Raw genomic sequence first — 23,191 nt, 5'->3', positions numbered from 1 at the left:
GGTTCTTCACCAAAAATTTACATTTGGTATCTTTATGTTTGAAGCATGATATGTGGGAAAAGGTTGAAAATTTCCAGGGGGCCGAATACTTTTGCAAGGCACTGTATACATATATGTGTGTGTGTGTTTTGAAGAATATTTAATTTGAAGACGACGTGTAAATGACACAGAGACCTGCTCTATGTAAAAGCTCATGTTAAAATTGCATTGCAGTCAGATAGCAATCGCACTGCATTTGGATGTAAATTGGATGCTAGGTGTGAAAAATCGGATTGTACTCACATGACACTATTGCGACTCTTGGCAGGGAGACTTGGACCGATTTTTTCATACATGTAGTGTGACTCCGGCGGCCTTACTGGTGACGTTCAGGGCATTTCTAGTCCAGTTACGCAGTTTAGAAGCAGAGATTACTTCTTTGGAAACTTCACTTCTGATACTCTTGATCTTCTAAACATTGAAATTGCCAGCTGTATCCTACATCTGATCATTCCAAAATTGACAGCTGCAACTTGTATAAGGAAGCGGCTCCCGAAATAGCGGATAGCACTCTGACCAAGGTTGTACTATGGGGCAATGCAGAACAGAATCGGTCTGTGGAAAATATTGCAGCAAGCTGTGAGTGGCGCCACAAATCGGATCACGAGCACCCTTGAAAGTCTAGGAGTGCATGTAAAACATCGGACAATATACGCGCACAGAGAACGCCAAGATATCTGTGACATGATTCTGTCATGCAAGAAAATCGGATCACAGTAAACGAACACTTGGATCACACTCTGAGCCGAGAGTCATTACCATAATCAAGGCCAGTGTGTTGGCAGAGAGAACCATGGCTTGTGTGACCCCGGCCTAAGCGCTTGTGTACATGGCCGTATTGTCGGTCGGACCAATGTTATTCCATGGGGCCGTGCACATGTCCGATATTATCGCTTGGACTGTGGCTGACTGATGTAAAGCTCACAGCATGCCCAAGTCTGATCCAATATTCAGATCACGCTCGGCCAGGCACGTCAATGAGTGTGGGGAAACCATCATCCTGTACTCCGGCAACATGTGACTGGAGGCTGATCTTCACAGACTGACAGAATGGAGAAGATGGAGACATTTGTTTCTACATCTCCTCTTCATCCAAGAAAATCAGATCACAGTAGGATCATCTGTGCGCACGATCAGACCCAGTCTCTCCGATGGGAGAATATATGCTGGCGTGCTCCGGCCTAATGAGAAATCACTGAAAGACAGGAAGATATTACTTTAGAGCAAATACTTGCACATAAGCTCGGTAGCCAGTGACAGCCCGGGGCCCTCCCCAGGGGCCACAGGACAAGACAATGTGCTTCTTACAAGTGTCTATAGTCTACATGGTCCACCAAGTGCTGCTGACTGACAGCACTGATCACAGGGCCAGCTGTCACATAAGACAATAGGAAGTGGGCGGGGCTCGGGGGCAGCTGTCACATGAGACAATAGGAAGTGGGCGGGGCTCGGGGGCAGCTGTCACATGAGACAATAGGAAGTGGGCGGGGCTCGGGGGCAGCTGTCACATGAGACAATAGGAAGTGGGCGGGGCTCGGGGGCAGCTGTCACATGAGACAATAGGAAGTGGGCGGGGCTCGGGGGCAGCTGTCACATGAGACAATAGGAAGTGGGCGGGGCTCGGGGGCAGCTGTCACATGAGACAATAGGAAGTGGGCGGGGCTCAAGGGCAGCTGTCACATAAGACAATAGGAAGTGGGCGGGGCTCAGGGGCACCTGTCACATGAGACAATAGGAAGTGGGCGGGGCTCGGGGGCAGCTGTCACATGAGACAATAGGAAGTGGGCGGGGCTTGGGGGCAGCTGTCACATGAGACAATAGGAAGTGGGCGGGGCTCGGGGGCAGCTGTCACATGAGACAATAGGAAGTGGGCGGGGCTCGGGGGCAGCTGTCACATGAGACAATAGGAAGTGGGCGGGGCTCGGGGGCAGCTGTCACATGAGACAATAGGAAGTGGGCGGGGCTCAAGGGCAGCTGTCACATAAGACAATAGGAAGTGGGCGGGGCTCGGGGGCAGCTGTCACATGAGACAATAGGAAGTGGGCGGGGCTCGGGGGCAGCTGTCACATGAGACAATAGGAAGTGGGCGGGGCTCGGGGGCAGCTGTCACATGAGACAATAGGAAGTGGGCGGGGCTCAAGGGCAGCTGTCACATGAGACAATAGGAAGTGGGCGGGGCTCGGGGGCAGCTGTCACATGAGACAATAGGAAGTGGGCGGGGCTCGGGGGCAGCTGTCACATGAGACAATAGGAAGTGGGCGGGGCTTGGGGGCAGCTGTCACATGAGACAATAGGAAGTGGGCGGGGCTCGGGGGCAGCTGTCACATGAGACAATAGGAAGTGGGCGGGGCTCGGGGGCAGCTGTCACATGAGACAATAGGAAGTGGGCGGGGCTCGGGGGCAGCTGTCACATGAGACAATAGGAAGTGGGCGGGGCTCAAGGGCAGCTGTCACATAAGACAATAGGAAGTGGGCGGGGCTCGGGGGCAGCTGTCACATGAGACAATAGGAAGTGGGCGGGGCTCGGGGGCAGCTGTCACATGAGACAATAGGAAGTGGGCGGGGCTCGGGGGCAGCTGTCACTCAGACCGTGTATGGGATGTACGATGCCGGTACGGGTTGTATACACAGGCTGTTAATCTGCCGCACACCCATCACACGCCGGTATACACATGACTTCCGGCACGCAACTGAATCCAACCTTGAGGTTACAGTAATCATGACGTCACGCCGAGGAGACGTCACATGGTCGGAGCTGTCCCTAGACGGCACGCCCACGTCCCTGAATGTCATCAAGCCACGACCGGTAACACAGGTCTCTGATTGGCTGAGGCGGTGACGTCAGTGGTCCGCGCCAGTAGGAGCCCGTGGAGGTCGTATTGAGAGGTGTAATGGTGCTGACATAACGTGACGGCTGCTCGGCGTCTATAGACGGGTCATGGCTCACCGCTGCCTGCTGCTGCACGGGCTCTGCCGACCTCTCACCGGGGCGCTGCTTCCCGTGCTGCCGCACAGCCGGCATGTAGGGGCCTGCTGCTTGAGGAGAGTGAGTCCCATTCCCACTCTTTCCTATAGATGTACGAGATGTCACTGGGGATGATAATGGCGCCCCCTAGTGCTCGGTAGAGCGACCATGATGGTTTACACTTAACACTTTTCTCTCCTGCTCCTGAGCTGTGCTGGTGGTCTCCTGCACCCACCCACTCCTCAGTGTCTGTGGGAGATTGCGGCACACCTGAGCCCCAGGAGAGGGAGCCACTAACACTACAGTCTGGGCACGTGAGCCTCTGACCTCTTCCCCTCTCCTGGGCCTTGGATCTGGGGGTAAGGTCCCAGGAGGATCGGGGTGGACACCGTGTACTGCACCACTGCTTCGCCCCTAGGGATGTGTGAGCTGCCTGTCATGCTCCCCTGAGCCCAGGAGAAACTACACAACACAAACATAGGGTCATATTGGCAGTTTTTAGAGTACTGGCTGACCCCTGTGGCTGATGGCACTAGCCGTTCTTTCGGAAGTGGCAATCAAAGTGCGATACAGTAATGGCCACAATGAAAGTGAAATATATGGGGGCCACAGCAGTAAACGATCATTGCGGCCCCTACAGTCTCAGGATTGGCAGCAGCCAGGGCCCTCACTGATCAGTGTTCTGCCCTTTCCAGTGATGGTAATACCCCTATTAGTTGTAGCCACTATACTCGCTAGTAAGTTATCGGTTTTCTAGGAGATTATTGATTTGTTGTGATGTCATTGGGTGTGTATATTCAATATATATATATTTACACTTCGGATTTCAGAGATGAATTTATAACTCTGGTGATTGCTTTTGGTACGCAACATTCGTCTGGTTGAGAGTCATCTCCCTCGCATTGGATTTTGGAGTGCAATACTTGAACTTTTCTAATTGTGATGTGGAAACATGTATGAAAAGGTTTCACACGTTTGCCAGTTTTGATCAAATCAGAGAGTCGATCGATCAGAGGCAAGGGCACAGAATCCGTGTCTGTTAGTGGACGGGCTTGTCTGAATCTCAGATGCCCAGTCACAAGTAAATTACACTGTTTAAAAAAAAAAAAAAAAAAATCTAAAAACTGTGTCTGCTTAAGATGAAAACATACCATAAGCAACATTTTGAGACGTTTATTAGTTTACAGTCTGTAAGGTAAAATTTTTACATAATTAATAGGGTTGAAAAAAGACACATGCTCATGAAGTTCAACCGAGGGATGGGAAGGAATATATGGAATAGGGTTTAGACACATCTGTAGTGCATGATCAAGTCTATCCTAAAGAGCAATTTTTGTTTTTTCCTCTTGATCCCGAGTGTTGCTTGAATAGATAAAGTAAGTGGGTAAACAGCTCTGTTATCTGTCCGTAGTAACCAGCTGTCTCTAGGAGGATTGACATGAACTGTCTTTATGTTTTTCAGATTCAGACTCAAGCCAGGGATATCCGACAGAACGCATTCCTGGCCAATGTTGTAGCTGCATACCAACGACTGTGCTCTCAGCCCCCTAAAGGTATGTTCTATTGGCCTATGTGCTGAAGGGCACACAGCAATTACTACATTCACCATTTATGAGCGATTACCCAGTAATAGCTGAAATATAGTATTACATTATTTATCTGATTTATTATATTGTTTGTGCTTCACTCGGTCTTTGTCTTTCAGGTTTTGAGAAATACTTCCCAAATGACAAAAACGGCAAAAATGCAAATGATACAAAAGGTAAATGCTCCAGTGTTATTATGGATCATCATTGTTTGTAGGTTATATCAATATCTGAAGAGAAAATATATCTACACAATGTGGCGTGATACAAATATATGACCACCTTTGTAACAAATCTCTTGAAACTCACATTGTGGAGAAACCCTAAGATTCTACAAGGATCATGTGTATCCACAGGATAAATCATAAATGTCTGTGTGAATGGAGACTAGTGTTGTTAGTGCCTACTTCTAGTTTTCCGTTTTGTTTTTCATACACAATGTGGGGCATTTATCAAGAATAATGCACCTGAATTCTGGCATAATTTGTGGCAAAAACTGACTTACATGATGTGCGCTGTATTTATGATATGTTTTAAACCCTTTTTCCAACTTGATCGCCTGTTGAGGGGGGGGGGGTGTTCTGAATGTGTCATATATTGTACCAAAAATGCGCCATACCTTACTGTCACAAAGTAAGCCAGCTGATCGGCAATGTCAAGTTAGACCAGGCAGTCTTATAATTATCTAACAGCATAAAACACTGTGATCAATTTTGTGCATTTTAAGACTGTCTAGTCTGTTTGCAGTGTATAAATACTATACATCTTTGATAAATATGCTCTAATAAGTTATTACTTTTATTTTTCTTTATCTGAAGTAGGTGCTAAAGAAAATGAGAAGACTTCATCAGGTGGAGGGGGTGAGTCAAGTGGAGGTGGCAGTAAAGGTGGAAAGAAGGGTGGGAAATCGGATGATTGGTGGTCAAGAGTGCAAAAGGTGAGACCCTTTCCAGTTTTATGAATTTTGAAAAGAGCCAAATGTAGAAATAAAGAAAGACGATTCTTCTGTGGTCACTGTATGTGTGAATGTGACTGCAGATTACAGAATTGTGAGTGTGCAATGCCTGTATTCCCCTTGCAAATAGGAGGTTTCATTACCACAAATATGTGATTTGCATAGTTGTGGTCACATGCTGACTAGATCCTCATCTGCTTCTCTCAATGTTTGATTCAGCTCTAAATGGTTTTCACTATATTGGAAGGGGATTTCTGGGACTTTGATATTGTTTGCCAATCCTTAGGATGGGTCATCAATCAGATATAGTGGCTGTAAGTTCTTGCAGGCATTAAGTAGTGACTTCTGGCTGGCCCAGTGAACAGCGGAAAGAGGACACAACGCCAAAAGTTAGGCCATTGATGTTGATGGCTTTTCCTAAAGAATGGTCTTTAATTTCAAAATCCCAGAAAACCCCTTTGCTGTTTCTGTCAACGGCCAATGTCATTGAGGTACATTTATTTATTATTATTTGTATAGCACCATTGTTTCCATGGTGCTGTACATTAGAAAGGGTTACATACAAATTACAGATATCTATTACAGTAAACTAACAATGACAGACTGTTACAAAGGGAAGAGGACCCTGCCCTTGCGGACTTCTACGTTCTGCATTCTTCATAGGGGTGCAAAGGAAAAGTGGAACAGTTTCCCATAGTTAGTATTTAAATTGATGATTTAATTTAAAAAAAAAAATCCTTAACAATTAGTTCTGCAATCTTGTTGGCTGCTGTTGATAACATTATTTTCCTTGCACTAGCTTTGATATATTTCCTCTACGGACACTTTAATACATTTGTTTTTGTTTAATGTGTTTGTTCAAATAAGAATTTTTGTAACCTTTTAATCTGATTTACAGGGTGAATTTCCTTGGGATGATAACCAGTTCCGATACTACTTCCTAGCATGCACTGGATTTTGGGCTTTTGCTACTTACTACATCTTCTTCAGGAAGGTTCCTGTAGAAATCACCTGGAAAGACTTTATAAATAACTACTTATCGCAAGGCCTGGTGAGTGTGGAGAGCCTCACCTCTGCAGGTGTGAGACTAGAAACAACTTGCTGGCATCTTCATAGTTAACACAGTTTACAAGTTAAACATGAGCTCATGAGAACTTGTATCATTTATACATCCAGTTAGTCTCTTTCCAAAATTCAATGATATGAAGTTTGGTGGTTTAAGTTCCCTGCCAAATATTGTGCCCATACATCTCCATAGATGTGTACTCCAAATAGATATGAGGGTCGCTTGTAGTTTTGTTTTTTTTTTTGTTTTTTTTTATGGCATCAGCTGTCAAGCATGCCACAGCCTTTCAAATTTGGCAGAGAGGGTTAAACAGTCTATGAGCGTTTTCTAGCCGCTTATCAATTCCTTCTATTCACGCAGTTTGCTTGTTTTTTTCAATGAGGAACACAAGTATTTACTAAAAGAGCCCAGTCAGGAGATCTTACAGATGGGCAAAGCAATAATATTTGTCATTTCTTTTAATACCACATCTCAGTATATCACTTTGACATAGTGTTCACTTTCTTTCTTAGGTGGACCGTCTGCAAGTTGTAAATAAACGTTTCGTAAGGGTTGTGCTTATTCCGGGAAAGTCTAGTATGGAAGGGGTAAGAGATGTGTGATTTATTATAGCCATTTGTCTAAATATATTCCGTTACTTAATTTGTAGTATAGGGTGCATGTTTTCTCCCAATATTTTTTTTTTTTTTTTTAAATTTTTTAACTATTTCTTGCCTGGTCATTGAGTATGTAATCCGGGAAAGGCATAATTTAAAGAATATATACCAAATTACATTAGTAGAATTTAGTTTCTCAATATCTCCTAATTTGTGTTGTAGTTAGTCATGTCAAGAAGTCTGTAGCTCACATAGGTTTTTACAAAAACCCTAAAAAGTATACCTTTCTTTTTTAATGTGCCCACAATCCGGAGTAGCAGCATTTTGGACGCAGCTCACCTGCGCTTCATCCAGAACGCTGCATTCTAGGTTACAAGCACAGTGGATGGGATTTATAGAAATCCCATGCCCACTGTGCTTCTATTTGATGCTGCATGAGCTCACCCACAGTGGGGGTTTACGAGCTGCAGCATGTCAGTTTATCTAGTCTCTGCTGTGTAGTCTCACCCTTAGCCATTATTTTAGATGCGGTAAATATGCACGGTTCAGTGAACACATGCGGATTTACCTGTCTGGTTAGAACACAGTGTTTTAGATGCAGTGAAAATATGGTGCGTCCAAAACGCTGCTAATTCCTGATTGTGGGGACATGGCCTTAATGGCAGGGCATGCAACTAACTATACAGCAATAACACTATATGACATGTAAAAATGTGCTGACGGGTTCAGCTGAACTTGTATTGATATATTTTACAGCCTTCTTGTTATGAATACGATCAGCTATGTTTGATAACCACAGTTTCTTGAGCAGTTCAGTTTATGATCTGTTGTATTCTTTTCTGTTTTTACATGTAGAAATATGTCTGGTTTAATATTGGCAGTGTGGACACATTTGAAAGGAATTTGGAAACTGCACAGCAGGAATATGGTATAGAGCCAGAGAATAGAGTGCCTGTGGTGTATACAGTGGAAGGTGATGGGTAAGTATAAGTTCCCTGTCTGGTTTTGGGCTCGTCGCATGTGACACTTCAATTTTTCCTCTTTTGACAGCTGAAAAATTTCTAGTTATATTTTTTGTGATCTAATGAATTATTCCCATTGCACACATTTGTTATGTATCTCAAAATTCTTTGGATGCCAAGAATCATATTTTTAAACACATAGGGAAGGTGTATGTAACTTGTGGAGAAGAGTCATCATGTACAGTGCTCATCATAAATGAGTGCAGCACAACAGACTTGTCAGAGAACCTTTAGTTTTCTGTCAGAATCAACATTTTTTTTTTTATGGGATACCAAACTGCAAAATACACTGATAAATGTGGGCCATTGATTGCAAACAAGAATTGTTATTCTCTACACCCAAAAAAGTAATTTTCCTAACAAATTCCAAGGCCATGTTGCAAAATTAAGTACACCTCAATGAAAGTCATAGGACGAAAGCTAAAGTTTAGACTACAAAATTACAAATAACAAGTCAGTAAGTTTTCCCAGTTTTTTTTTTTTTTTGTGGTAAAATTAGGTGTCTCGGCTCATACTCGAGTATATACGATGTGTGTGTGTATATATATATATATACAGTCATGGCCAAAAGTATTGACACCCCTGCAATTCTGTCAGATAATACTCAGTTTCTTCCTGAAAATGATTGCAAACACAAATTCTTTGGTATTATTATCTTCATTTAATTTGTCTTAAATGAAAAAACACAAAAAGAATTGTCCTAAAGCCAAATTGGATATAATTCCACACCAAACATAACAAAGAGGGTGGACAAAAGTATTGGCACTGTTCGAAAAATCATGTGATGCTTCTCTAATTTGTGTAATTAACAGCACCTATAACTTACCTGTTGCACCTAACAGGTGTTGGCAATAACTAAATCACACTTGCAGCCAGTTGACATGGATTAAAGTTGACTCAACCTCTGTCCTGTGTCCTTGTGTGTACCACATTGAGCATGGAGAAAAGAAAGAAGACCAAAGAACTGTCTGAGGACTTGAGAAACCAAATTGTGAGGAAGCATGAGCAATCTCAAGGCTACAAGTCCATCTCCAAAGACCTGAATGTTCCTGTGTCTACCGTGTGCAATGTCATCAAGAAGTTTAAAGCCCATGGCACTGTGGCTAACCTCCCTAGATGTGGCCGGAAAAGAAAAATTGACAAGAGATTTCAACGCAAGATTGTGCGGATGTTGGATAAAGAACCTCCACTAACATCCAAACAAGTTCAAGCTGCCCTGCAGTCCGAGGGTACAACGGTGTCAACCCGTACTATCCGTCGGCATCTGAATGAAAAGGGACTGTAAGGTAGGAGACCCAGGAAGACTCCACTTCTTACCCCGAGACATAAAAAAGCCAAGCTGGAGTTTGCCAAAACATACCTGAAAAAGCCTAAAACATTTTGGAAGAATGTTCTCTGGTCAGATGAGACAAAAGTAGAGCTTTTAGGGCAAAAGCATCAACATAGAGTTTACAGGAGAAAAAAGAGGCATTCAAAGAAAAGTACACGGTCCCTACAGTCAAACATGGCGGAGGTTCCCTGATGTTTTGGGGTTGCTTTGCTGCCTCTGGCACTGGACTGCTTGACCGTGTGCATGGCATTATGAAGTCAGAAGACTACCAACAAATTTTGCAGCATAATTTAGGGCCCAGTGTGAGAAAGCTGGGTCTCCCTCAGAGGTCATGGGTCTTCCAGCAGGACAATAACCCAAAACACACTTCAAAAAGCACTAGAAAATGGTTTGAGAGAAAGCACTGGAGACTTCTAAGGTGGCCAACAATGAGTCCAGACCTGAATCCCATAGAACACCTGTGGAGAAATCTAAAAATGGCAGTTTGGAGAAGGCACCCTTCAAATATCAGGGACCTGGAGCAGTTTGCCAAAGAAGAATGGTCTAAAATTCCAGCAGAGCATTGTAAGAAACTCATTGATGGTTACCGGAAGCGGTTGGTCGCAGTTATTTTGGCTAAAGGTTGTGCAACCAAGTATTAGGCTGAGGGTGCCAATACTTTTGTCCGGCCCATTTTTGGAGTTTTGTGTAAAATGATCAATGTTTTGCTTTTTGCTTCATTCTCTTTTGGGTTTTTTCATTTAAGACAAATTAAATGAAGATAATAATACCAAAGAATTTGTGTTTGCAATCATTTTCAGGAAGAAACTGAGTATTATCTGACAGAATTGCAGGGGTGTCAATACTTTTGGCCATGACTGTGTATGTATGTATATGTATGTGTATGTATATATATATATATATATACACATATACACACACATACAGTGCCTACAAGTAGTATTCAACCCCCTGCAGATTTAGCAGGTTTGATAAGATGCAAATAAGTTAGAGCCTTCAAACTTCACACAAGAGCAGGATTTATTAACAGATGCATAAATCTTACAAACCAAAAAGTTATGTTGCTCAGTTAAATTTTAATAAATTTTAAACATAAAAGTGTGGGTCAATTATTATTCAACCCCTAGGTTTAATATTTTGTGGAATAACCTTTGTTTGCAATTACAGCTAATAATCGTCTTTTATAAGACCTGATCAGGCCGGCACAGGTCTCTGGAGTTATCTTGGCCCACTCCTCCATGCAGATCTTCTCCAAGTTATCTTGGTTCTTTGGGTGTCTCATGTGGACTTTAATCTTGAGCTCCTTCCACAAGTTTTCAATTGGGTTAAGGTCAGGAGACTGACTAGGCCACTCCAACACCTTGATTTTTTGCCTCTTGAACCAGGCCTTGGTTTTCTTGGCTGTGTGCTTTGGGTCGTTGTCTTGTTGGAAGATGAAATGACGACCCATCTTAAGATCCTTGATGGAGGAGCGGAGACAGACGCTTTGAAAGTAAAGGTACCTTACGGGTCTTTCCCATGTTGACCATGTATGAGTGCTGTTCACAAGTTTGGGAAGGGTCTTAAATAGTCAGAAAAGGCTGGAAAAAGAGCTAATTAATCCAAACATGTGAAGCTCATTGTTCTTTGTGCCTGAAATACTTCTTAATACTTTAGGGGAACCAAACAGAATTCTGGTGGTTTGAGGGGTTGAATAATAAATGACCCTCTGAATAAACTTTTCACAATTTAAAAAAAAAATTAAACAAAGAAATAACATTCTTTTTTGCTGCAGTGCATTTCACACTTCCAGGCTGATCTACAGTCCAAATGTCACAATGCCAAGTTAATTCCGAATGTGTAAACCTGCTAAATCTGCAGGGGGTTGAATACTACTTGTAGGCACTGTATATATATCAAAAAAAAGGGCAGCACTACCAAAATTATACAATTGGTGCAGAACCTATTCAGCAGTGTCCAGACAACCGAATTAATAAATCAAGAAAAATAGGCAGCACTCCAAATTAAATGTGAAAAAAGTGGATGCTTTACTGATCCTCAGGTGGCCACCTGAGGATCAGTAAAGTATCCACTTTTTCCACGTTTAATTTGGAGTGCTGCCTATTTTTCTTGATTTATCTATATATCATATATAGCATGCTTGAAAAAGGGTAAAAAGGTTCACACCCATTGAACCGAAACGTTGCTGCATGGGCACACATAGCCATATGGGCTATTAGAAATGCACTTTATTGAAAACTAACATGGTGTGCTGCTTTCTTTTTTGACGGACTATATAGATATATAGCTCTCTTTCTTTTCTTTTCTTTTCTTTTCTTTTCTTTTCTTTCTTTCTTCGCCCAATTTTCCTCCGTTAAAAATTTCTTGCTTGCAGTTAGAAGTGATCAAAATGGGGTGGCTGCCCCAAAAATGGAGTTGATAAAAACATCTGCTCACTTTGCAATAAAGTAAACCCTCACACTGCTCGATCGACCAAAAAATGAAAGAGTTATGGGTTTTGGAATATGTTAACAGCATTAAGACATTTGTTATTTATTTACCACTAAAATAATAAAAAGCAAAACTTGACAAGTTTGGTACTGCTGTAATTGTACTGACCTGGACAATCGTGACGCAAGGTCATTTTTACCACACAATGTACACTGTAAAAGCAATTTGCTAAACCATGTCATAATTGCATTTTTTTTCAGAGTTTATACACACTTGGAATTTTCCAATTTTAATTAATTAAAAAACAGTTGCGGAGTTTCTTCTTTCATCGACCATTCACTGTGTGTGGAGGCATCGGAGTACTGTTCTCGTGTGCTTCCATGTGGCCTATAGACATCATATAAGACCTCACCACATCTGCTCAATTGCTGCTTTGTCCACACTCCTCCACATTGCAGTTGTGTGGTTATTGGGGTGTAATATGCGGCTTGAGACCCCTGTTCTAGTGATTGGTAGGAGTCTTAGCGAGGCCCTTAATGAATAGATACGGTATCTGCCACCAGTCCCGTCAGCCGATAAAGGGATCTTTCACAAATGACATTTTAGTATAGCAAGAGATTTAATTAATCTTTTATAAAGACTGTAACATATGTGATGAGTGTTAACCTGAATATTCCTTCTGTCCATAGCTCCTTTTTTCTGAACATCCTTCCAACATTCCTTATTCTTGCCTTCCTTGTGTACACTCTGAGGAGAGGTCCTACTGGAGGAAGGACAGGCCGCGGTATGGGAGGGCTCTTCAGTGTTGGAGAGACAACTGCCAAAGTGCTGAAGGATGAGATCGATGTCAAGTTCAAGGATGTCGCTGGCTGTGAAGAGGCCAAGCTTGAGATTATGGAGTTTGTCAACTTCCTAAAGAATCCAAAGCAATACCAAGATTTAGGAGCAAAAATTCCAAAGGTGAATGCGTTGGGTTTATATGGGAGATTTTTTTTTTTTAAGAGCACAACTTTGTAGCCTTTGTTACTACTGGCATTGTGCTCTCGGTACCTGTTAACAGCCAAAAAAAAGTAGTAATTTGAACCAAAGGGTTTCTCAAGACTTTAATATTGATGGTCAGTCCTTTAAAATTGGACATCAGTATTTTTGGGAAATCAAGACAATCTCCCAGCCCCTCTGCCAATAAACTTCATAAAGGAGCTGGGGGCTCAAGAAAGCCCATCCTCCTGTTCATTGTGTAGCCAGTTGCCACATCTACAGTTATGAATGGGACGTAGCTGCTTGTGGCTGCAGCTCTGCCTGGTAATATAGCTATCAAAACCTCCTTAAGATAAAGATAGTGATACACATGATGTTGGATCATATAAGACATCTAAACTAGTTGTTTCTATTATTTTCCTACACATTTAGTTTCGTCCCATATTAGAGAATCACTGTATATTGTGTCATTAGCAAGATAGGGGAGGCAATGAATGTGCTTCCATTTATTTTAGATGACCCTTTTCTGACTTTCACTGAATAACACATTGGCCATCTAATAGCAATACTAACATCCAAATGCAATGCCACATTTGACCACCAGGAGCCCCATGAACCAATTTCCCTTCATGCATAACAATATCTTTATCTGTTTTTTTTCCCCCGCACTTACTTGACCTTTTTACATTAACCTATAGTGATTTGTAGAATGACATATGGACTTTTTTCAGGGAGCTATTCTGACAGGTCCTCCTGGCACAGGGAAAACATTATTGGCAAAAGCCACAGCCGGAGAAGCCAGTGTTCCTTTCATTACAGTCAATGGCTCGGAGTTCCTAGAGATGTTTGTTGGTGTCGGACCTGCCAGAGTAAGTTTTTTATTTTCATCTTCATGACGATCGTGTTCACAATGTGAGGGTCAACCTTTTAAAATATTATCAATTCCAGCCAAAAAAAAATAATTTCTTGTTTGCTCGGTTTGGTTTTTCATCACGTTACTGTAAAAAAGCCGTTCAGCTGGTGTGCGGGACGATGGGGAGAATGGTTGTGGATTTTCATGACTGGTGCAACTTACTAATATACCGTATGTCCCTTCACTCTGGGAAGATAAGTCAGTGCTATAGAATTAGGATAGATATTCCCAGACAAAGATTTTGGCTTAAACTGCTGATTGCCCTAGAACTAGTGCAGGGTTAATTTAATCCAAGGTGTCATACCTAAATGATCAAAACATCCAATTCAGTATAAATCATTTATTGGGCCACTCCATACTAGATAAAGCCTACAAAACATACATGAGTTCAAAAACGCCCAGATTCAAGAAAATCACAAAGAATAAAGCACACAAAAAACAGTTTTTTGTGCAAAAATCAATTAAATATCTTTATTGATATAAATATAAAAACACGTATAAATACAAAATACATGAGTACATAAGGTGGAAGACTAGACAGCAACCACCTGATAAATTGTGGTCAATGCAGCTAACGCCATATAGGCGAAATGGCCGAGAGGCAAAAAACTAATTAAGATAATACTGGAATGTCAGTATATCCTGAGAGGCCTATAGGTAAAGAAATCCTTATTCATGCTACATAGTATATAAGAGTCCCATTCATTAAACTAAAGGACAAAGGCCCTACAGTAATAGGCCAAAGACCTCACTAGTCACTCCATCTGTTTATCATGCCATAGTGTAAAAGGCAAATGTTGCCCGAAGGAGGTAAACCTGCCACCATATCACATATACATACAAAGGTGTATCAAGAGACACATGGTATAACATTCTTTGCAGAACTAAAATGAGCACACTCATATGTATCCCTTCTTCAAGTCAGGCTACAAAAAGGTCCATATCTTCACAGCTTGATGACAATAAATCGTCTTCAAAAATCCAGATGGTCATATATATTTGAACTATACAAATAAAAAACAGATATTTAAATTAAAACCAACCCATAACACCAAATAAAATCACAAGAAATTGAGGAGAAATTATTATAGAAATGGTGAAAATGATAATTTCTCGTTCGCCTTATTGGGGGACACAGAGACCTTAGGGTGTATGCTGCTGCCACTAGGAGGCTGACACTATGCACAAAAAAAGGTTAGCGCCTCCTCTGCAGTGTACACCCCACCGACCGGCAGAGAATTCCTCAGTTTAGCTTAGTGTCAGTAGGAGGTGGACACGGGTCTTTCATTAGACCCATATCTACTTCGTCGTGCGTCGTTCCTTTTCAGGTTCTACGGAGGGATACAGAGTGAAAAGTCACATCTGTACTCCCACATGGAGTCTGCAAGTACGGCGTGTACTGCCATCCCGTATCCTTGCAGTTCTCCGCGGCAGGACCAGCCAGACGGACACCGACACCAAGACGTGCCAGCGACTCCAGGGGTCCTTGTCGCCAGTCTCCCTCCCACTCGCCTACCAGAGCCTGTCGGTTGGATGAGACGCAAGACTTCTTCAGACAGGTAACGGATCGTGGATGGGTGAGTATTTATTTACCTGGCTGCCCATTCCCGACGGTCGCCTCTTCAATGGTCACAGGGGAACCCCGGTTGTAGGCGCTGCGGTCGCTCGCAGTCGCCACAAGGCTATAGGCAGCTCAATGTTGCTGGGCATCCCCCCCTTCCCTCCCCCCTTTCTGGGGACAGGGAGCACAGGGTTTTTTCCATTGGGAGCGGCTTGCGACTGCGGCGTCCCACTTTTTCGGACCTCCGCGCCGACCCCCTGCTGACAGGCGGCCGCCGCAACTAATTTAGGCCCCGGCTTCAGTTCGGGCCTACCGCTGCGTCGCGGCCACGCCCCCCGCCCTTTTCTTCTAAGCGGGCTTCTCTCCCAGACCCTCCCACCGCCTGTCCTTCACCTGCCCAGCCTGTTATTGGCTAGAGGGCGGTGAATTGTTAACCCTGCGTGGTGCTCCGCCCTCCCTCCTCTCCTGAACGCGCGCTTTTTCTCAGGAAGGCGCCATTTTCCCAGCCTGTTAGCCGGGCACCAGCTCCTCACTGGATACCATCTCCAGCTGGTTTTTTTCAGGAGGTCTGTCGGCCGGATTTCGCTCTGACCTGCATCCACTGACAGGTCGCAGAGCATCGCTTCTGGGGACACCGGACCGTGAGTAGCTCTGCACTGCAGACTGACCCTTCTCCGCCCTCTGTCCCCCAACCTTCCGGCATTACCTCAGCTTTTCACTATGTCTAACTCTAAGTCTGATCGTACCCGCTCTACCGCCCCCCCCTGCACTTTAGTCAAGTACTTTGCATGTTCTTCGTGCAATCGCAAACTTCCCTCAGGCCAGTCCACTCCCCTCTGCCTGGATTGTAGCAATCCAATTCAGCCTGACGCCGTCCAGGAGCCATCTGCGGCCCCAGGTGAGAGTGAGCCCCCCATGCCTGGCTGGGCCTCCTCGCTATCTCAATCAGTGGCAGACCTCACCAGGGTGTCTCAGTCCCTGGTGGCCGTTCTTGATAAGTTGCCCCTGGACTCTTCAGCAGGGCCAAGCAGGTCCCAAATTGTTCCATCTGAATCAGCCAGCGGTAGTCGCAAAAGACCCAGGCAAGATTCCCAGCCGGAATCCTCTCCTAGTCCCATCTCACCGCATAGCCCTTCTCTCCAGCCTCCCTCTCGGGCCTCGTCTCCCGAGTCAGGGGAAGCGCTTTCGGACAAGTCATCTGAGGGGATTTTAGAGCTGGATTCAGACCAGGATGCAAGCATGAAGGTCACAGTGCAGGACCTCATTGCTGCGATCCATCATACCTTCGATATTGCTGACTCCCCTGCGAAATCCTCAGATCAGGAGGCTTCGTTCAGACGGGCAGAAACTCCCTCCAGGGTTTTTCTTTCCATTCCGAGTTTGGGAAAATTTTTACCAAGGAAAGAGAGGATCCGACCAGACGCTTTCAAAGAGGAAAACGTCTCGGCATACTCTACCCATTTGCTAAGGAGCTCACGGACAACTGGTCGGCCTCTCCCTCGGTCGATCCGCCCGTGTCCAGGCTATCCAATAACACGGTTCTCCCGCTTTCAGGCATGGCGTCCCTAAAGGATTCTAATGACAGGATTATAGAATCCCTGGCGAAGTCTGCCTTTGAAGCGGCTTCAGCGGCGGTGTGTCCAATCTTTGCTTCATCCTGGGCAGCAAAGGCCATAGCCACGTGGGCAGACGACCTTCGTCAGGGCATCTTAGATAAGGCGCAACCGGAGCATTTGGCCAATCTCGCCAATCAGATCTCCCATGCTGGGGACTATCTTCTCTCCGCTTCCTTGGATGCTGCATCCTGTGCAGTTCAGGCGTCAAGCAACGTTGTTGCAATTCGACGTACAATTTGGCTAAAGGCATGGCAAGCGGACTTGTCTTCTAAGAAGTCCCTCACTAACCTGCCTTTTCAGGGGGTGCGCCTCTTTGGGTCCCAATTGGACCAGATTATTAAGGACGCCACCGGAGGCACGAGTTCACTCCTCCCTCAGTCCAAGCCTCGCAGACCCCCACTAAGGCGTCAGTTTCGACCCTTTCGGACTTTCCGCCGTTTCAATACGGCGGACAACTCCTCCAGCCAACAGAGACCGCAGGCTCGCCAGGAGAGAAAGAAAGTTTCCTTCAGACCCACTCCTTCCTGGCGACCCCACTCCTCCCAGGGCAGACCGCCCAGATCTAGATCTGGACGGTCTACTTCAGCATGACTATCATCGGGCACGCGAGGGTCCTTTCCAATTGGGAGGTCGACTTCTTTCCTTCAGGGACGTTTGGCTGGCCGCCGTGAAGGACGCCTGGGTCAGGGAGGTCGTATCCTCAGGATACAAGATAGAGTTCGTCTCTCTCCCACGGGATCGTTTCTTCGAATCCCGTCCTCCAAAGGATCCAGCCTTGATCCCGGGGTTCTCTACGGCTATCGCCGCTCTCCTCAGTTCCGGGGTGATTGTGCCCGTTCCCGAATCGGAGCGCTTCACAGGGTTCTACTCGAACCTGTTTGTAGTGCCGAAAAAAGACGGCGCAGTTCGACCCATCGTGGATCTCAAGCTGCTCAACAAGAGGGTCCGCCTTCGCCACTTCCGCATGGAGTCGCTTCGCTCGGTCATCGCCTCCATGGAGGAGCAGGAATTCATGTGCTCAATAGACATCCAAGATGCCTATTTACATGTTCCAATTTTCTCCGGACATCAGAAGTTCCTGCGCTTTGCGATTCGACAGCACCACTACCAGTTTGTCGCACTGCCCTTCGGTCTTGCCACCGCTCCCAGAGTCTTCACGAAGATCATGGCTGCGTTGATGGCTTTGTTGAGAGTCAGAGGCCTCGTTCTTTTCCCGTACCTAGACGATATTCTGATCAAGGCTCCCTCATTCCAACAGGCTCACCAAAGTTTGTCAATCGTCCTGGACACTCTTTCCAATTTCGGGTGGATCGTCAACAGGAAAAAGTCCTGTCTGGTTCCTACCCAACGCCTGGTCTTTCTAGGTCTTCTGTTCGACACTCGTCGGTCAAGGGTCTTTCTCCCACAAGAAAAGATTCTCTCTCTGCAGCAGGAAGTACGATCGCTGCAGACCTCGCGATTCCCATCCCTCCGTACAGCCATGAGGGTCCTGGGAAAGATGGTGGCGGCGATAGAGGCAGTTCCCTTTGCCCAATTTCACGCCAGGCCTCTCCAGCAGGCCATTCTGTCGAAGTGGAACAGGTCGCCTCGGTCCCTGGATCACCCTGTCCATCTTTCTTACCGGATCAAGCGGTCTCTCAACTGGTGGTTGTCGTCACCTCTCATTCTATCGGGTCGATCCTTCCTTCCCATTCACTGGCAGATAGTAACCACAGATGCCAGTCTCCTCGGTTGGGGTGCTGTGTTCCGCAACCACACTGTTCAGGGTCGATGGTCGGATCGGGAATCAGCGCTGCCGATCAACATTCTGGAGATTCGAGCGATCCACCTTGCTCTGGTCCACTGGGAAAGGCTCCTCAAGGGACTGCCGGTACGGATTCAGACAGACAACGCCACAGCAGTGGCATATGTCAACCGCCAAGGGGGAACACGGAGTGTCTCAGCCCTGGCGGAGGTGTCCAAGATTCTTCGTTGGGCGGAGATTTCCGTTCCGACAATTTCCGCGGTTCACATTCCCGGCGTAGACAACTGGGCCGCCGATTTTCTCAGCCGCGAGGGTCTCGCGGCGGGAGAATGGTCCCTACATCCGGAAGTGTTTCATCTGCTCTGCCTTCGGTGGGGAACCCCGGATGTAGACCTCATGGCGTCTCGCCTCAACAGGAAAGTCCCACAATTCGTGTCCAGGTCTCGGGACCCTCTGGCAGTGGGCGCCGACGCCCTGGCCGTTCCTTGGTCCCAGTTCGAGCTTCCCTACCTGTTCCCTCCTCTGCCTCTTCTTCCCAAGCTGTTGAAGAAGATCAAGGCAGAAGGACTTCCGGTCATTCTCATCGCCCCGAATTGGCCCAGAAGGTCTTGGTTCGCGGACATTGTCAACCTTCTCGCGGACGCCCCCTGGAAGCTTCCAGACAGAACAGATCTGCTGTCTCAGGGTCCGATTTGCCACCCCAATTCTCGGCCGCTCAATTTAACGGCGTGGCTGTTGAGACCGAGGTTCTGAAACGAGCAGGATTTTCCGACCACGTAATTCAGACCATGATCCGAGCCAGAAAGCCATCATCTTCCAAGATTTACTACCGTACTTGGAAGGCCTATTTCACTTGGTGTGAGACCAATGACGTCGCGCCCATGTCCTTTTCACTCCCTTCAGTCCTAGCGTTTCTTCAGGCAGGATTGGATGCGGGGCTTGCCCTCAGTTCCCTGAAGGGTCAAGTTTCGGCGCTGTCCATTCTGTTTCAGAAAACGTTGGCTTCCCGTCCTCAGGTTAAGACCTTTCTTCAGGGCGTGGCTCACACGGTCCCGCCGTACCGGGCGCCCGTGGATCCATGGGATCTTAATCTGGTTCTTGAGGTTCTGCAAGGTCCGCCCTTTGAACCCCTCAGGGATATTTCCCTTTCTCTCCTTTCTTGGAAGGTAGCATTTCTGGTGGCCATCACCTCCGTCCGGCGCGTGTCGGAATTGGCAGCTCTTTCGTGCCGCTCTCCCTTTTTGGTTCTCCACCAGGATAAGGTAGTTCTGCGGCCTCCGCCCTCGTTCCTTCCGAAGGTGGTGTCCTCGTTTCACCTCAACGAGGATATCGTGCTACCGTCCTTTTTGTCCGAATCCAACTCATCCCCGAGAGCGGTCCTTGAACAAGCTGGACCTGGTTAGGGCGGTAAGAGTCTATCTGTCTAGGACGACTTCCTTGCGAAAGACAGAGTCTCTTTTCATTATCCCTGATGGAGTGCGGAAAGGTCACCCGGCGTCAAAGGCCACCATTGCTCGCTGGATCAGATCGGCTATCCTGGAAGCCTACCGTGTTAAGCGTCGCGGAGCCCCTCCGGGTATCAGGGCCCACTCTACTCGGGCAGTGGGTGCCTCCTGGGCGGTGCGCCACAGAGCTTCCGCACTGCAGCTTTGCAAAGCTGCAACATGGTCATCGGTTCACACGTTTGTGAAATTCTACAGAGTCCACACCTACGCTTCGGCGGACGCCAGCCTAGGTAGACGGATTCTGCAGGCCGCGGTGGTGAGTCCGCTGGCCTGATGGAAGTTTGTTTCCCACCCCAGGGACTGCTTTGGGACGTCCCAAGGTCTCTGTGTCCCCCAATAAGGCGAACGAGAAAACAGGATTTTTGGGTTGCTTACCGTAAAATCTGTTTCTCGGAGCCTTCATTGGGGGACACAGCACCCTCCCATGTTTTATAGCTCCTGTTCTTACTTTGGTTGAATGGTTACAGTTGAGTTGTTTATGTTGTCAACCTATTCTGTTACTTCTACTGCTTTCTCACTAACTGAGGAATTCTCTGCCGGTCGGTGGGGTGTACACTGCGGAGGAGGAGCTAACCTTTTTTTGTGCATAGTGTCAGCCTCCTAGTGGCAGCAGCATACACCCTAAGGTCTCTGTGTCCCCCAATGAAGGCTCCGAGAAACAGATTTTACGGTAAGCAACCCAAAAATCCTGTTTTCTCATTCAAGCCTTTAGGATGCATTGTACCGAGGGTGACGATCCATCGGCACTCAAGCTGTGCTAAAGTACGCTTCAGATTGCCACCCCTAATCCCACAATGAACCCGATCAATCCCACGTATCTGTAGCCCGGATGGATTATAATCATGACAGAGTCTAAAGTGTCTGGGAATCGTCTTTAAGCCAGGGATATCCATGCATTCCTTCGCTGCCAGGATGTCCCTGACATGTTCGTGGGTCCTCACACGCAGCTCACGGGATGTTAAGCCCACATAGATCAAATTGCAGGGGCATGTCGCATAATATACGACATACCGTGAGCTGCAGGAAATATAAGTCAAAATACGGTAATCTTTACCACCATCAGAAGATGTAAAGTTGAAGGTCCGTATAATGTTGCTACATGCCCGGCAAGTGCCACAAGGGTAACAGCCCCAACGCTGTTTCTGTGCACTGAAGGGGTTAGGATTAGATGCCACAATAGTGGCTTTTAACTGACAAATCCCTCAAATTTTTCCCCCTCCTGGCCGTCATGAGAGGACGATCAGGTAAAATTTGACTCAGAGAAGCATCCGTCATAAGGACTGACCAATGTCTCTGAAGGATCTGGCGCATATCTATCCACTGATTATTGAACGTTGCAATAAATCTCAGTGGCTGATCTTTGTTCCTGCGCTCAGATCCACAGAGAAGTTGGCTACTTGGAGTACCTCGGGCCCGAAGTAAACCTTTTTTAATACATCTGTTACTATAGCCACGCTCACTGAACCTGGAACTAAGGTCGCGAGACTGACCCTCAAAGGCTGCATCCGTGGAACACACTCGCCTCATCCGTAAAAATTGTCCGGTGGGAATTGCTCGGATGGTCGATGGGGTATGGGCAGAAGTTGCATGCAATAAAGCATTAACAGCAGTGTCTTTACGAAAGATATCTGTCTGAATTCTGTCCCCCCCATCGACCGTGATCTTAATATCCAAAAAATCAATAGTTCTAACATTGTGCAGGGTTGCAGAATCTGAGCAGGAGGAATATTAGAAATTTGCTGCTATTTGTATTATGTTTACATTAAATGGATGAAACTTGTAAATGCTGTGTAAAATGTACAGTATCATTGCACATGAAGATCAATTATATGTAATCGGTTATTTTTTAATATAATCTTAGGCTGGTTTCACATTAGCGGTTTTTTGCGCAGCGCATCGTGCGCGTCCATGCGCATGCGTCATGCGTACCTATGTGTAACATGGCGTGCGCATGGTCTTGCGTTTGCACGCGTTCGTATGAGTTTTGGTGCGCATTCGTTTTTTTCAAGGTTTGCGCCTAGGCGCGCCAGACGCAACCTGTTGCATTTTGGGTTCACCGAAAGGCATAAAAAAACGCTTGCGCACGGAATGCGACAAAATAACGCATTACAGTCTATGGGAACGCAGTCGTGTGCATGGACAAGCGTTCGTCAATGTTTTCGTGCGCATGCGTTTTTGGCGTAAAAATGTGTAGACACTGGTTTTAACGCCTAGAGAACGAATGCGCATAAAAACGCATGCAAAAACGCATTATGCGGTTTTTTGCATGCGTTTCTATTGCGCACAGTGCGCTGCGCAAAAAAACGCTAATGTGCAATTAGCCTTAGGGTGAAGTTTCCACAATGAGTTTTTGACGTTGCAGAAAGAAAAACAAATACACAATTTCTTGCAGTTCTAGCAAAGTGGACGGCATTTACAGAAATCTCTTGCCCACTGTCAGAAAATTCGCACATAAAAACTTGTGTGTTTTTAGTGCATTTCTGCTACGGAAGCTAACAAAAAACATATGTAATTCGCACCTGACTATATCAATATAGCCTTGTCAAAGCCAAATACCAGGAAGTATCCTCACAACACCCCCTGATTAAATTTTTAAGCAGTGAAATTTCCAATTTGGGGTCACCTGTGGGGATGGGGGGTTCTGCTGTTCTGCCACATCTATTAAAATAGGATTTGCATTCTAAAAACCAAGTAGCGCTACTTCCTATCTGGTCCCCACCGTGTACTCAAACATTAGTGTACAACCAAATCTGGGGTACTGGCACTGCCATGTTCGGTAAAAATTGCATAACAAATTACCTGGTCCATTTTCTCCTATTGCCCCTTGAGAAAATTATAAATTTGGTGCTAAAACATTATTTTAGTGGAAATTTTTTTTTTTTTTT

The 23,191-nt window shown here is 45.7% G+C and overlaps 1 protein-coding gene across 3 annotated transcripts in view; it reads left to right on the top strand.

Moving 5' to 3' along the window:
* Positions 1-2,628: 2,628 nt before the first annotated feature.
* The window catches only part of AFG3L2 (AFG3 like matrix AAA peptidase subunit 2), a 55,603-nt gene continuing 35,040 nt past the window's right edge, over positions 2,629-23,191 (top strand). Inside the window, exons 1-9 of one of the 3 annotated variants that reach the window (XM_073551001.1) lie at positions 2,629-2,651; positions 4,467-4,557; positions 4,710-4,766; positions 5,409-5,527; positions 6,444-6,596; positions 7,124-7,198; positions 8,063-8,187; positions 12,679-12,949; positions 13,699-13,836. In XM_073551001.1, coding sequence (XP_073407102.1) covers positions 2,634-2,651; positions 4,467-4,557; positions 4,710-4,766; positions 5,409-5,527; positions 6,444-6,596; positions 7,124-7,198; positions 8,063-8,187; positions 12,679-12,949; positions 13,699-13,836 — 1,047 coding nt within the window. In that variant the 5' untranslated portion in view covers positions 2,629-2,633. Of the gene's footprint in view, positions 2,652-2,839; positions 3,086-4,466; positions 4,558-4,709; positions 4,767-5,408; positions 5,528-6,443; positions 6,597-7,123; positions 7,199-8,062; positions 8,188-12,678; positions 12,950-13,698; positions 13,837-23,191 lie in introns of those variants that run through there. The other 2 variants (XM_073551000.1, XM_073550999.1) reach the window with 2 other exon arrangements.

The sequence above is a fragment of the Dendrobates tinctorius genome, unplaced genomic scaffold, assembly GCF_039654945.1.
Source record: "Dendrobates tinctorius isolate UK_male_01 unplaced genomic scaffold, ASM3965494v1 ptg000171l, whole genome shotgun sequence".
In the NCBI taxonomy this organism is placed as follows: Eukaryota; Metazoa; Chordata; class Amphibia; order Anura; family Dendrobatidae; genus Dendrobates; species Dendrobates tinctorius.
Note: the sequence above shows the minus strand (reverse complement) of the source record. Positions and strands in the feature narration are given on the sequence as shown.